The 15730-nt window shown below is 40.2% G+C and overlaps 1 protein-coding gene across 9 annotated transcripts in view; it reads left to right on the top strand.

Moving 5' to 3' along the window:
• Positions 1-268: 268 nt before the first annotated feature.
• CREM (cAMP responsive element modulator) overlaps positions 269-15730 on the top strand; it is a 35865-nt gene continuing 20403 nt past the window's right edge. Inside the window, exons 1-3 of one of the 9 annotated variants that reach the window (XM_058831577.1) lie at positions 269-468; positions 5912-6029; positions 13372-13518. In XM_058831577.1, the coding sequence (XP_058687560.1) occupies positions 5916-6029; positions 13372-13518 (261 nt within the window). In that variant the 5' untranslated portion in view covers positions 269-468; positions 5912-5915. Of the gene's footprint in view, positions 469-2325; positions 2343-3413; positions 3431-5251; positions 5346-5911; positions 6030-13371; positions 13519-15730 lie in introns of those variants that run through there. The other 8 variants (XM_058831579.1, XM_058831578.1, XM_058831576.1 and 5 more) reach the window with 8 other exon arrangements.

The raw sequence follows: 15730 nt of genomic DNA, 5'->3' as shown, positions 1-15730 counted from the left end.
TGGGACAGCTGGAGCTGGACCCTGCGGGGGGGCCCAGCCAACCGCCCTTATCGGCGGGGCCCGGCCGGCGCGACGAGCACTGGGCACCGCCCCGCTATCGCACACCCGGAGCGCGGCGGCCCCGCGGCTGCCCCGGCTGTTACCGGCCGCCCCCGCCCCCGGCAGCGCGGGGCCGCCCCGCCCGCACCGCGTCCCGCCCCGGCCGATGGGCGGCGCCGGCGGGGCCCCCGCGGCGGCGGTTGGTCAGCGCCGCGGCCGTTGCGCCCCGCGGCCGCTCGGCGCCGCCGCCCGCGCGCGGCTCCGCCTCCTGCCGCGGCCGCTGGCGCTGGGAGGCCCCACAGACGCCATTTCCTCGGCGCCCCCGCGGCGGCGCGGCTGCATCAGCGCTGACGTGAGGCCGACGTGCGGCTCCGCCCGGCTCGGTCCCCCCCACCCCCTGTGACGGGGGCAGCACGTACAGGGCGGCGGGTGAGTGCGGGAGGGGCGGGGACACGTGTGCGCGCAGCCCGACCCCCCGCGGGCCGGGAGCGGGGCAGCGCGGAGGGCAGCGGGCGGCGCGGCGGGCAGGGCAGGGACGGGCAGGGCAGGCGGGGGGCGCTGTGTCGCGCTTGGCTCAGCCCCGCCGCGGGAGCGCGCAGGAGGCGGCGGTGGCGCGTCCCCGTCGGCAGCCGGGAGCGCGCTGTGCTCAGGGGCGGCCGCGCAGAGCCCGCACGGCTCTGTGGGGCGGCCCCGCATCCCGGGAATTCCGGAAGGACTGCGCGGACCGCCGGCTCCGTGCAGCCCGGGATCCACGGCTGTCGCCGGGCTACGGCAGGCGGTGGCACCAGCCCTTGCTCGGTGCACCGGCTCGGCTCGCCCGGCGTTGCGGCTCGGAGCGGGGGGTAGAGGCTGCCCGCTGCGGGCAGAGCGCCCCGGACGGCCCGTCCTGCGGTCCCCGCGGGGCTGCCCCAGCCAGGGGGAGCAGGGGTGCCCGGTGGCCTTTGCCCCTTAGTCCGTTACTCCCGGTAATAGCCTTGCCCACAGGGCTTTCGGAGCTGTGCCAGAACAAGTGGGGAGGGATCACAGTGGTCTTCGTGAGTCCGAAGTCTTGCTTAAAACTTCGAGCATTTTGTCTGCATCCCCCACTGCTGCGATAGCATCATTATTGGTGCTGAGTGCAGCCGCGTGTTGAGCAATTCCACGGGAGCTGATGCTTGATTGATCCTCTGGCCTACCCAGGGGCTGGTTGGGCCCTTGTAAAGGAGGGCCGTGTGTCCTCTCACAGCCGGATCTGCCCCGTCAGGATGGTTGAGGCGGCAGGTGCCGAGTGGCCGGGTAGCGTTGCCTATGCTCTCAGAGTAATGCCGCGTTGGGGTTTTAAGATTTTGGGGTTTAGTGTTCAGGGCAGAAAACAGGGAAATATTGAGAGTGTAGGAGACACAAGAAGCTTAGTGATGAAGCTCCGGTGATACTGAAAACTGAAAGTTTGCACTTTAAAAATCGGGTCTGTTGTGCTGTTGCACATTTTACTTGACTGAATTCTGTGACCACCTTATCAGCTGGTGTCCTTCATGCCACCAGGGTGGTAAAAGAGTTATTACAGAGTTTATACTCGAAAACACAATGCTCTTCTGAAACGAGTGCATTCTGACAGTTTCCACACTCACTGTGGGGCCATCAATAAATTCAAAACAGGTGTTTGTAAATTCACATTCTTGCTTTCTAGCAACTCCCCTGTGAATAAAAGTCTTCAAAGACGTTTGGAACAAGGGCTGAAACATATTTTTCAGCCCCTTAAGATTGATTTCCTTTGTATCAAACCACCTTTGTAAGCAGTCCCTGATGTATAAAGGATGGTTGAAATAAAAAAAGTTGTTTTTTAAAATGTCTCTGGGTATTTATTTAGATAGTCACACACTTCCAGTTATGTAAAATACTGTAGCAATCTGCTTTTGCAGTATAATTTCACCAATTCTATTATTAATTAATTATATTAATTAGTTATTTGATAGGGATGCTATCCTCCATCTTTTACCTATGGGCAAAAATACAAAAATTTCACCCCTGTAGCTGTAAATTGCTTTGAATTTTCTAGGAAAAAAAATCTGTTTTTCTCTAGCTGGTTCCATCTGTCAGATTTCTCCTGTCAGGGGTGGTTCATCTGATTGCAGTTGAAGAAGCTTTTGATTTCCACTCTATGCATTATCTTGATCAGTGTTTATCTGCTACTGGCCTGCTGTCCGTTAGTCTCAGTGACTGCAGTAAACATGTGCGCTTATATGTTGAAATGTTGCAAGTTTGGTAACAGTTAAACTTCCTGCCAGATCCTGAAGATCTCTTTGCAATGTTGTAGGAAGAAGCAGGTATCTTTGTTTACATTATGGAAAGCCATTTTTGTCCACTTTTTATGTGAGTGTAGAGGTATAACTTGTTTATTAATTTGAAAATCCAGACTAGTATTTAAAGTTATTGTTCAGTCTTTGTAAGCAACTAAGATAAAAAATACAAGAAAAAAAATTGTATTAGTACTGAATATTAGACTAAAATGTGTTTATAATTAGTCATACAATAAAGAAAAACATTATATAATTCTAAACAGGGCCCAAGACCACCTACTTTAGACTATTTGCTTAGTTTTCCTTTAAAAATAGAAGGAAGGTAATGTAAACTTTTAAGTGTGATGTGTACTGCTACTGATAGACTTTTATAAAGGATTTTAAAGGCTTGATGGAAAATTCTGTTTTTCTTTCTTGGAAACTTAAAAGCAATGAATATGTTAGAATTTGCTTGCAGTGCAGACTGATGAGTGTGATACGAGTGGAAACTTTTCTGAATTGGATTAGTAATGGTTTCATGCCACAGTCTGCACTACTGATGTTTCAGAAAAAGCACAGTTATAATATTGCTCAATATTTTTTCTGTGTATTTATTAAAAATTTTGATGCATTCATGTTGACATGATACCTAGTACAGGAAATAAAAACCCTGTATAATTCAGGTTATGAGAGTCCTCTGAAGACTGTGACAACAGTCTGAAATTCAGGAGTTCCTTGGCATGCCTGGTCTTGAGCTGTGTACGAGCCCACATGACCTGGCACAGCTCAGTGTGACTGTGCCACCGCTGACCCTGTCAGCTCAAATGACTGCAGCTGACCTGCTCCGGCCAGTTCAGTGATCCCATGGTTATGTCTATCAAAGATTCCTAATCTTGTAACATGTCTGAATTGTGATACTAATGTGCTACAATTTGTCTTAAGTCATCTTTCTCACTGAAGTTTTATGCCAACATAGCTCGTGAACCTTTTAAAATTACTCAAATACTTTTTTTTTCTTTTTCTTTTTTTTTTTAGGCTGTTATTGGATCTTTATATTTGGATGTGGTTTTAAGTCAAATCACTATTTGGTCACAGAGGTTGTCAAAAAGAATCAGGTTTGAGATTATTTAGGAAAGGTATTTCGCTGTGTTTCAGAGAAGTGATTGCATTTTATGGCAAATTTTCAGACTTTACTCCACCCTGCAAAAGTCTTCAATTAAGCAATAATTTGTATTACAAATCAGAATATACACAATTCTAGATGGAAAATATATATAAATTCTAGAGTTTTCCATTTATATCATAAATCTTAATTATGTTTGTCAGTCCACTGACATGTATAGTTCTTGCTGTTGTTTTTCTAATTAAAGATAAAGAATCAGAAAATACACCCCTTTCTCTTTATTGCATTTTGCAAAATAGGAGGAGTATCATTGTGTGATTTTCTGCTGCACTGATTTTTTTTTTTGTAGCTTTTTGCTAACTTAATGCAGCATTTCAGATAAAGAGTCTTGGGGAGAAAAATCCTGATAAATTAGTAGAAATAAGTACATTTTTATATGTACTTTCACTGTTCTGCAATCAGTGAGAAATTAAGCTAAAAATTAGTAACAAAATCTTTTCCATTATGAAAAACGGCTCTTTCTGGGTAAAAATTCTATGAAATGCGTTCAGTGGGAAGAAAAGTACTTGTGTATTTTGTTGTTTGTTTTTGGTGTTATTTTCAACAGTAGATTTTCTGTGACGGATGGCTCTTGATGCGAAACTACTTCAGAGCCTTCATAAAGTGAATTATTTCTGACTATATTCTTATCTTCAGGAAGAGATTACAATGAATATGTTGCCAGTACCTATGCATTAATCTTTCGTGGTGTGTGAGCTATTCTGAAGCTTATTCTTCATGAACCATATAGACCTTTCATATTCGAGACTTCATGGGTGGCCCTTGTTTACAAAGGAAGAGCTTTCTTTCCTACTTTATTATTGTTATTATATTGTACATATATAAAACAAGAAGAGTTTAATTAGATAACATCTTCTTACAGAAACTTATGGTGAAAAGTGTGGTGAAAACATTTTCCTCAGAGTTGTTTAGTCTTTGGTGAACTTCAGTAGATATTTAATAAAACTGTAGCTAAAGAGAAAGATAATTAGTCGTAACTAGCAAGACAAAAATGTAGAAAAATTTTAGGTGTAAAATAGTTCCCTGTGATTCTAATCTGAATTAATACTGGCATAGGGTACGTAACTTCTCTGAGCAGAAATACTCATGTTAACTCATAAAATATTGAATTGTTTTGCAGCTTGGCTACCTTTAGCTGTAGTACTGTTAAGTCTTGTCAGTACAGTACCATTGAAGGCATATGAGCTTGAAAAATGCTTCTCTGCATCTTTTCATATTTTCATGCCTTTATTTTGGGCAAAAATTTGATTTTTAAAGAAACAATAAAATCTATTGTCTTCAAAGACTGTGGAATGTTGTGTAAAATAGTGCTGCAAAAGGAGTTTTGTTTACATTTAATTTGATTCAATGTAGTTAACTTACAGCATGTAGGACTAAATTCCAGAGACTCAGAGTCAGGTGGGTCAGCATTTCTTGACTGCCTCTTGCAGCTCTCAGTGTAAGTCCTGAGAAGAAACCAAAGTAACTATCAGCCAGTTGAAAGAATTGAACTTTGATTTCAGTGAGGCCTGGCGACCCCTAGTTACAGAAACTGAACCTGGGGAACCGAGATTTGCTGCCTCTTAAATACCTCAACTAATACAATGTCTTCCTTTTGCGGCTGTCAATTGGTTGTGTAAGTAGGGTGTAGGTGGGAGCGTGCCTGCAGGGCATCCTGCCTGCCTCTGCCTGACACTATCCTGTCTCTGTTCTGTTTGTAAACTGACCTGTTACCATGGCAATGTTTGACATCACCTGTTCAATGTTGCACCTTCAGTGCAGGGTTTGGTAGGAGAGAAAGGGAGCCGAAGAGAGATCCAAGCTCTTGTTTTAAAACTCACACCTTCCATTATGACTAAGTGTGCCAAGAAATATCGAAAAGGAGTCAGGTAATTGCATTTTTATATAGCGGATATTTAGCAGATTTGGAAGTTATCTCTACGAAGTTTAAACTCTTAGTTTAAATTGAGGGTCAGCAAGTTGCTTATTTTTCAGTGAAATCTACCCTACTTTTAAACCTTTAAAGTGAGAAGAATTGTGACTCTTGAGCCATGAATAATTTACAGACAATTCAAGCGTAGATGCTTGCAGGGAATAGGCATCTTGGAAGGTTCAAGAGGGCTGTAGCAGCCCGTGGCTGCTGGACACCTTGAGGCTGAAGGGACCTTCTGTGGGCAGCACTGCCAGCACTGCATGTGACCCGGGGACTCTGCTTGTCCCTCCTTGAGAACCATCTCCAGAACTCCCTGCAGCTTTCCAAAATACTTGTCTTAGAGCTTCTGGCTATATGAGTGAATATTTTAATGCAGGGGAATGAAGAAAGGACTTCAGTTTGACAGAAACATATTTATTTTCTGTCTGTTTGAAGTATAAAATAGTTTGGAATTACTCTCCCTAGCTGCCCGATATACCTGCCTGTAATGAGTTATTTAAATGTGTATGTACTTACTTTTAGACTGATGACCATGGAAATGGTTGAACAGGATGACAATGCAGTGGATTCTGTGACAGAGAGAAGTGCTGGTCACCTTCAGAATCAGCCAGGCCAAAGTCAGATTTCCTCAGGATCTGAGGTAAGTTGAAATGTGGAAAGATGAGAAGAATCAATGAAGTGATATTCAGAGCTGCTATGATTTTTAAACGATCAGTTTGTATGGCATTCTCATGTGTTATAAATCTTGGTATTGAGTAGGAAAAATGTAGCAAAGGTATACTGGAAGCTGTCTTCAGTAGTTAACAAAAGACTAATATAACATCAGGTCTGTTAACAGGTAACATTTTTAGGAGCCCTTTTGGACAAGGGTGATCAGTAGATACACGGGTTTTTTCCTTTTATGTTCACAAGATGGTTGTTACAGAGATGGGATACAGTCTTAAAGAATTGTGGTGGCTACAAGATCAAACATATATAAACCATTTGTGTATCTTGAAGATGTGTTGTGTAACGAAAATGAAAACATGAATAAAAATAACCATGGTTCTCTCCTAGTTCCAGTTTTTGTACAGAATGTATTTCATCTAACTGCAAGTACCTTTTTAATGTATGCTTGTTTTATTTCATCCCTGTGTATCCAATGACAGTGTTTGGACTTCTAAAAGCATACTTTACATGTTTTCTATGATTGCTCTACCTGGATTATTCTTTGGTAGTTAATAGATAAAAGATTATATAGTACCAATTCTCAAACATTAAAAATATGTACTGAAACATTCGGTACTTGAGAGAAATAGTATTCCTGGTAGTACCAAGATTAATAGCTTCAGAAAAGTGTATGGATCACTTAAAAGTTAGTTAAATAAATAGTTTGTTAAATAAAAGAACTGATTTTAAAAAACGTCTTACAGAATTTTTTCATCATTGAAAGTTAGAAGTTACTTGCTAAGATCTGATGCCGTGTATTTGGTATGTTAGATACTTTATTCACATTATAGATATATTTCTAAAACTGAAAGCAGCTGCTCTTTTTGTCAGATCTTCAGACACAAAATAGACTGCAAAATATTTATCAACCTTTTTTTGTTGGTTTTGATACATACAGCATAAGGAATATTGCTTCTTCAGCTTTTTCTTTTTTTTTTTTCTTTTTTTTCTTTAAGAATTTTATTTGGTTTGCTCTGTTGATGTCATCCCCTCATTTCTTTTTTAGTAGTTCTGTTCAAATTTTCTGTTTTAACTTCATAGAATGATTGATGTGTAAAATCTGTAGGCTTGTGTAATAGTCTCTGGAGAGGACAGCTGTGAATTCTGTCACTTGGGATTTTTAATGTTGATCCAGAGACAAAGATGTCACTAATGCTGTAGGAGAGTTTTGCACTCCTATATTGTGCATTGTATAACACTTTTCATGTTTGACTGCATTTAATGCTTGAGTACTGTGTGTGAATGTTCAGCTAGCTATATAGTCTCATATCTTCCAGTTAAAATGAGTAACTGAAGTATTGATGACTCTCCTTCAATTAATGCTAAACCAAAACACACGTACCTCAGTTTGAAGGCTGAGTGTACCAGTCCGGAGTTGGCATCTGGAGTTCCTTTTTTTGGCTCAGAGAGCTGTCCTGGACATGTCATTGATGCTCAGTGCAGGTAGCTGGAGCTGACCTCCCTCTCCTGGGCTCCCAGACAAGCGGGGCTGGTGCTCCTGTCCCGCTCCAAGGCCTCCGGGAGCTGCGAGGGCTCCGGGCCTGTGCCCATCTCCTCAGGCTCTGGCTCCTGGGGCCTGCAGCCCTCACATGCCCTCAGTGCCTTCAGGCTGCTCTGCCACAGCATTCGGTGTGCTAAAACTGCCCAGACATAACACTGATCACTGGCAGGCCTTGTTGAGACGCTCCTTTGGCTTAAGATGAGTAGGATTTTCTTAGTCTGTGTTCCTACCCGGCTGGCTTGGAAGGTGAGGCGCTTTCTCATGGAGACTTGGGCCTGTGTGTTGAGGGGTTAAAGCCCACTGGAGGCCCCTGTATGGGACATCTGACTGGTTTTGTGGTGGTCCAGATGGGAAGTTCTTGTGTTTCTGAGGAATTCATGGCTGTGCCACTGGTCCAGTGTATTTTGACTGTTATAAAGGAGCACAGACCCCTTCTCCTTCTTTGGCCTGTGGAGGAGTGCAGTTAAGAGAAGACAACACTACAAGTGACTGAAATATCTTGTGCCAACTTCCAGTCATCCCTCTTACTAACTTTGTGGCAAATGTACAGAAATAAGAGAAAAGAATGACTTGATTCTTACTGAGGGCTAAAATGCCTGGTCACTGAAACTGAGGGCTCCTTTTCAGATATCTCCAAGGGAGTGGGGGGGATGGCAGCTTTGTGTTTTTTCTAGCAAAATACTTGTTCAACCTTGGTTTTTGTCAGTCAGAAGTAAAACATTTTAATATACTGTCTTTTAATTTGGGTTTTTCTGTGTATTATCAAAGAAATAATTGTAGAAAGGTCAAGCTTGAGAGGAACCTTTTACGATTATCTAGTCTGACCTGCCTGTGTAAGCAGGGTCAGTCTGAACTGTGTTGGCTTGTAAATATCTCCAAGGATGGAGTCTCTAGAACCTCTCTGGGCATCTGTACCAGCAAGTGACTACCCTTCCAGTAAAACAGGTGGAGTTTTTATGTCCAGATGGAATGTAATGGTTTTTAATGTGCTTGATATTTAATTGAATTATGACTTTGGCCAGGGAGTGACTAGAAAAATGCTGAGGGATTGCAACTACATAGGAGGTGAGCACCTTTTATTTTCTTCTTCTTGGAGGGGGAAGCTGACTTATTTTCCCCTCCTCTCTAGGCTTTTAAAAGAAATACCTGCTATTTAGTGTTAAAGGATGGATCAGGTACTCCATAAGATGATAATCTCTAGAGGGCAGAGTTTGTTTTGTGCTGAAGCATTTTTAATGTCTCCCCTATTGGGAGAGAGAGGAGACATTAAGAATGTGTGGGCTAGAGCTTTATGGCATGATGGGGATAACCTCCAAAGCGAAGAAGGGCCTATTATAAATCATTTGTAGAGAAAAAATAGTGTTTTCATTATTTTCTTAGCTTGTGTCATAGATACTTCTATATTCTCTTGCAATTTTTTGGTGCTGAAAGTAAAATTACGTTTTATACTAAAGCAAAAATGAGAAAATTTGAAACTAGCAAAAACTGGATGTACTTTTTGTCAATTGAATGGTTATTTTTAAAATCAAATGTCCTCCTGTAGAATGTTTATAGCATTTCTATGGATGGATTTTTCATCATTTTCAGACGGATGCATTTCTTGCATCCATCACTTTTAGCCAGTTGATGAATTGACATGGTAATGTTTTTTGTGATCCAGCTACTGTAATAAATAGTTAAGAAAGTAAAATCATTGGTGGCTGTCTTTAGAAGCAGTTGAAAATGTGCAGAACACCAGTACAAAAGCTTGATGGCCTTGAGGGAAGAGCAGAGGTGCGAGATGGAAAATCTCAGCCTGTTTTGAGATGAGCTCCATGGGTTGTCTTGCATGCACAGATCATCTGTTGCTACACATAGAGCTGTACTTAAAAGGAAGTTGATTTGTATTGGAATATCCTGATAGTGTTGATGATAGTCAAACTTACATCTTGGAACATTTATATCTGCAATGATATTCAAAGAGAAATTAGACGTTGCTTTTGCAGGATTTCTAGAAGCCATACTGCATTCTGTATTGCTCTGTGCTCAGCTACACTAAATATAACAATGTAAGACCAATGTACTTTAGCCTTTCTCAGATTTGATAAAAACACTTTCAGTAGTGTTTTCTTTTTTCTTTAATCCTGCATCTTGATTCACTCTTCCTCTTTGATTCACTTTTTGTTAACTTTACTGTCTGTCAGTAGGGCTGTCTGCTGACCTTGTCTGAGATACCATTTGTTGACCTCTTGGTGCTGGCCCTGAAGTAGACATATGTCAGGGTTTGCAATGTGAGAACTGCTGTCAGAGAGCATAGGGAAATTTTCAGGGATATTTTCAGAGCCTGGGGTGCATAGCTTATTGTAAGCTGGGACTGTTCAAGTTTAGCAGTTTGGGGGGGATTGTCCTTGTGGGCTCTTGACATCAAACAGTGTTAAATCTTGCTCCCTAGGGATTGAGGCTGATAGGAGTTTGCTAGGCTGTTGTAAGTAAGGCTCTAAAACCAACCTGCCAAATGCAGATGTTGGCCATTTTGCAAAATTGATGCTAGAGAATTATAAATGTGCAGCTATGTCACCATTTTGTGCTTTCCTGAAGCGCATGGTGGCACCAAAATGTCTGGACTCAGCCTAACCTTATTTTCCTTAAAAGTAGGTGCGTCTGTTTTGGCAGTAGCTTTGGAACTGATCAAAACATCTGTCCCCAGCTTTTCCTCATAGAGGCTACTCAGTGCCCAAGCGTGGCAGGTCCTTTGTTATTTTGTTAGGTGAATTCAGTGTGGATTTGCCTTGACTTTTCTAGAATTACTTTTCACTTTACTTTTAGAGTCCTTGTAGTATTTAGAGTCTACAGCAGGGGCAGAAATCAGATGGGCCTGGGTCCTGTGTTCTTCATTTGGCAATGTTGAAGGTGTGAGGGGTTGAATGTGAAGGTAATAGTACTTACCCTATCCTTAGGGAAAGGATAGCTGTCATTCACAGGGTCCCCAGGATAACTGTTCAGACAGACCATGTATCTTGAAGTTAGATAAATGATGGGCAACTTCTTTCTCTGCACGAATGTGTGCCTCAGTAGGAAGGTGGTACCTGATCATTTTTGCTGGCTACTTTTCTCTCCCCATGTAGAAGAGGGAGCACTTATATTTCCAAATATCTGAAATATGGGACCATACTGCTATTATGGGTTGATATTTGTTGAAGCTGTTGGACATGATGGTTGCATGCCTAGGAGCATTGAACCCATAGAACGTGTTAAGCTTCCCTTCAGCCTCTGTGTTCCTGAGTTGATTCTGTGGTTTGTTTTCAGTTGCTGTGCCAGACAGTCCTTGAAGTAATGATGTTAAAGGTAGCATTACTCATCACTGATGTCAGAAAGAAATTTCTTTGCCAAATCTGTTTCAGTCAGGATTTATGCATGATAGCATGAAAATGTTCTAGTATTTCAGCTGACACAGGAATATTCAGCTTGAAAACTGTAAAGAGAAATCTGAATCAAAATTCTAATAATAATTTCCAATATCTATAAAACTGATCCAGAATATGAACCTTGAAAATTTTATAATACTACCATCTCCTCTTCCCTTAGCACTTAGTCCCCTTCATTTTTTTTCATACCCGAATTAATGGTAATATAAAAATTTCTTGCTAAATTGTAAACTTTAGTTCAAAGGAGTATTAGCTGAGTGAGGTTTTCTTTTTTCTTTTTTTTCTGTTCTCTTTTTTTTCTTTTCTTTTCTGTTTTTTTTTTTTTTTTTTTTCTTTCCCTATGGGATTGTACTGAATAAGGAGTTTTAAAATGAATGTAGTTTCTTAATCTCAAGTACTGGATTATTTCCTGATTATATGTGACTAACCCATGGTGTACCAACAACAAACTTTTAAACTGTTCGCCTTTTACTGTTTCATGGCTGTTTTACTCAGAAAGTTAATTTCTGACTCACTGAGTATTGTACCAAATTGCAATTCTCACAAAAAGAGCAGTAAATGGAAAGATTTGGTGAAATTGCCTTTATAACATTTTTAAAAGTTAGCATGCTTTGTAAACATTTAGTCTGCTCTGTGATGGCTCCTTGAAGCTTTGGTTTAGAATGTAAGCTTTGCCACAAAGTAAATTATACTCTTCAGATATTTGAGACTAATCTCATAAAATCTCAAATCTCTAATTTGAGATTTTAGAGCTTAATATCAAATATCTATTTCTGACAAATTTCTCATAATATTAGCATTTGTTGAATAGGTTGGGAAGAAGGTTTCTATGTCCTATTTCCCTGTTACCATTTCATACCATTTAAGGAATGATTTAAGAAACTCATTTCAGGGTTAAAAATGCCCTCAGCTGTTCTGCTTTTTGAAAAGGTTCAGTTTCCTATAACATTGAATAGTTGTATAGTGAATGTTGACAAGATCTTGTCTTTGTTTCCTAGAAACATTTTTTCTTCGAGGTAATTTGAACCAATATCAGGACTTTTTGGTAGCAGTGCAACTTAATAGTAGTTAAAATTTTTTGCTGGTTTCAAGGAATTATTTTCTAGACAAACAGTATCGTATGGATCAGGAATGAAAACTACTTTTATATTTGGATTTAAAAAGACCACTTCAGTGTAAATACATAAAAAATACAAAAGTTTCTTTAACTGTTTTGTTTGTTTGTTTGTTTTTAATATTCAGCATTCTTCATGTTTTTCTTCTTACTCTCATCTTATTTTACATTTACTGCTCTTACCAGATACCTTTGGAGCTGAGAACAAAGCTAGGAAGGGAATAATAATAGAATTTTATATGTGAGTCCAAGTTCATTGTTGAAAGTGCAGAATATAGAAATAAGGCTTTTGAATGCAGTTTAATTGAAAAACACAGTATTTCTTTTTATGAGATGGTTTATGTTTGTCATTGTCTTTCTTTTCTGAGTTTAGAGATGTTTCATCACACAAGTTGAGATCGATTGTAGTGTTTTCCATTTGCATCACTACTTGTTTCTGCTGATAGATTTAACAGTAATTGCAGAAATATTGAACCATTTCTTAGCCCATAGGTGTCAAGCTGTTTCTCAATGCATTCGACCTCAGCACTGAGGGTTGAGAGCCACAGGCTGGGGAAAGCTGTTCTATGGCTGTGCTAGGCTCAAGGAAGATTCAGCTATTCTTTATTTTTGTTGTTGTTTTGAAGCACTGACATACTCCAGCTCTCTTTTTCTTGATATATATAATTATATACAAACTAAATCAATTTACAAAACCTTGTATGGCTGTATTTAACAGGGTGATTTTTTGCTATCTGAAGAATTCTCATGTCTCTTGAGACATCCATCTAAAAAGCATAACTTCTTACCTATTCAGCAGAGCAAAACTAAAGCAGTTCTAGGTTGTTTTTTTTTTCCTAAGAACATTCTGCCCTTTATGTTGTTGCAGACATTCCACACCAGTGAATATGCATGAATTTTGTTATGGTTCTGGAGGTTCTTCCTAACCTTCATGCTAGCAACTGCAGATTTGGTGTGTGATGGCCAAGGGTTGGGGTTTTTTTTATTGATTGAAGAGAAAATACAAAGTCTCTGGAGGAAAAAGCAAATAATTGTAGTTTGTTAGGGTACAGTTTTAAGATTTACAGACCATTTGGAGAGTTACATGCGAAACTTCTACTAGTAAAACTAATTTATTTTTGTGTGTGATAATTATATACATCTAAGCTATTTTAGATGTGACAACAAAATCAGTTTATTTTAGTTATCACTTGTAAAAGCATTTCCTGAAGTCTTAAGGCGTCTTATTTAAACATGATGATTGTAATTTTTGCAGGTTTCTGTAGCTGCTTCCAGTGCTGGAAGAGGATCTCCAGCTGTAACTCTAGTGCAGTTGCCTTCTGGTCAAACTGTTCATGTCCAGGGTGTTATTCAAGCCACACAGCCCTCAGTCATTCAGTCACCACACATGCAAGCTATTCAGGTTAGCTTTTTTATTGTTACATTTTCATGAATATTTGGTACCTCATAACTCTTTTCCCAGCCGATTGTCAGTTTCTCTCCATTACAACCAATGCTGCAAGATTTACTCAGATGGTACAGGAAACAGCAGGGGGAAAGGTGGCAAACATCCAACCAGCAGCAGCACTACAAGCATTGTGAAGCAATTCCTTAATGCTTCCTGTTTATCTTACAAGAAATTGTCTTGGAACTTGAGTCTGAACTTACGCAATAGCAAATTTGTGTCATAACATGGCCTTAATTCAGTGTATCCTGCAGTTTTTGCATTTTGTTAAATCCTATGAACATAATTTCTAATATTTCTAATGAGACTATGAACTCATAAATTTTCACATATCTCCTATTGTATTATTGGAGAGGGTCTAGATGTAGTAGAAGTAAGCATATTATATCAAGTGGTTCCTTGTTTTTAAGCCCTATCGGACCCTGTTTGAGTATCTGGTATTGCTTTTTGTGGATGTAGGTACGTAGATACCAAAAATACGGGCAGCCTCAAAACAAACATTTATGTGGCAAATGTTCACATGTTTGAACTTGCTGGAACTAGAAAACAGGAATTGGTGCAAAATATGTAAGACTTTTGAGAGTTTTTAAAAAGTAGAAAAGGCAAGAGAATGAATTTGCAGTGTCTTGAAAATTCCTAGGCCTCTCATTGATGTTTTTTTTTTCTTGTAGCAAGGAGGGCCTCTGCTGTAGTTTTATTAAAATCTGTTTGGGAAATGTCAGCTGAATTGATTTTTGCTGATACAATTGATGTTTCTGGTAAGAGAGGTGATACGCCTCTCCCTGTTATGAGGGAAGGGGTTTACCTGTGGCCATTGCAACATGTTAAGGAAAAGCCATGCATTGTCAGTCTTGAGAAGCCTTTAATGTCAGAGGCTTCTAGTAACTTTCTAGTATAATAAATAAAAAGACATATATATGATTTATATCTGAGAAAGAGAATAAAACCATGATCAGATAGTGCAAATTTTATTGTTGAGCAGCGTCATGTAGATGATGACACCTCAAGGTTTTGAAATCCTAGATCACCATTGAAAGAGGTGCAGTAGATGTCAATACTTGATCAAACTTGGAGTCAGAACAGAGTATTCAAAGTAAATATCCTTTTTCATTGGAATTCTTTCTAACTGTAATTTTCGTGAGTAACCTTTATTCAATAGGCACATTAGTAATTCTCTGTTTCTGTCACTGCTTTTCTTTAAGTCAGTGTAGTCAGGGCATACATGCAAAGATAGAGGACTTTTTTCAAAGCTCAGAGGGAGAAGTTTCTCAGGAATCTCTTGCCAGCTGCTGCTGTGTCATCTTTGGAGAGTGGAAATCAACTATTTGTTGTATTGAGTGAACTCTGGCTGTCCACCCTTTCCCAAAGGAGTAGAAACAGGAAAGTTTTGTCCCAATTAATACTGACTAGTTAGTTCCAGGATTTTGCTTTGATTTCATCTGGATAAGAAAGGGCCTGAAGATGCTATAGAAGACTCCATTACAGAGGGTGTTCAGCCCTTCTGTGATCCTTTTCAGTACACTATCCTTCCATCTGTCATTTCCTCCAGATCATTTGGCTTCAACTTGCTACCCTCCCTCTGCCAGACAGTGGGGAACTTGGGAAATTAAATCAGTCTAAAAAAGAAATAAAGAAGTATGCTGGAGGTTGGTGTTAAACCTTGTATGACCTCTCCCTCACATATCTGCCATTTTCAACTGGAAGGTGCTCAGAAGTTTTTCTCATAATGCTGTTGCTTTTTAGATTAAAAAATACATTTATAGCATTCCTTATTGCTTTGTTAAATGTTGTTTTATTGTAGGAAGATATAAATTGTTATTTGACTTATTGCTTGCTCCCCCCCTGTAGTGTATCAGGTCTTGGAAAGTCTTAACATGAAGTTATGTTTGAAGTTAAATTTGTTCAAATGCAGATGAAGTTGAAACAGGTAAAGTTGAAATCTGATTGACGTCCGTGAAAAAATGGTTTGTTTGTTACCATTATGGAGCTGGTTGTTTGCCATTAGAGTGATCTGAAGTCTTCATTTCTCTCTCTGTCATGATGAAAATTAAAGCTTTTGAAATTTCTTGTAGAAAATGTCCTCTTCCATATTGTGGCGATTTGACACCACACTGCCAAATGCCAGGCACCCACCAAAGCTGTTCACTCACCCTTCCCAGCTACAGCTGGG

The sequence above is a fragment of the Poecile atricapillus genome, chromosome 2 (genome assembly GCF_030490865.1).
Source record: "Poecile atricapillus isolate bPoeAtr1 chromosome 2, bPoeAtr1.hap1, whole genome shotgun sequence".
Lineage (NCBI taxonomy): Eukaryota > Metazoa > Chordata > Aves > Passeriformes > Paridae > Poecile > Poecile atricapillus.
The sequence above is the reverse complement of the archived record's forward strand: the minus strand, read 5'-3'. Positions and strand labels throughout refer to the sequence as shown.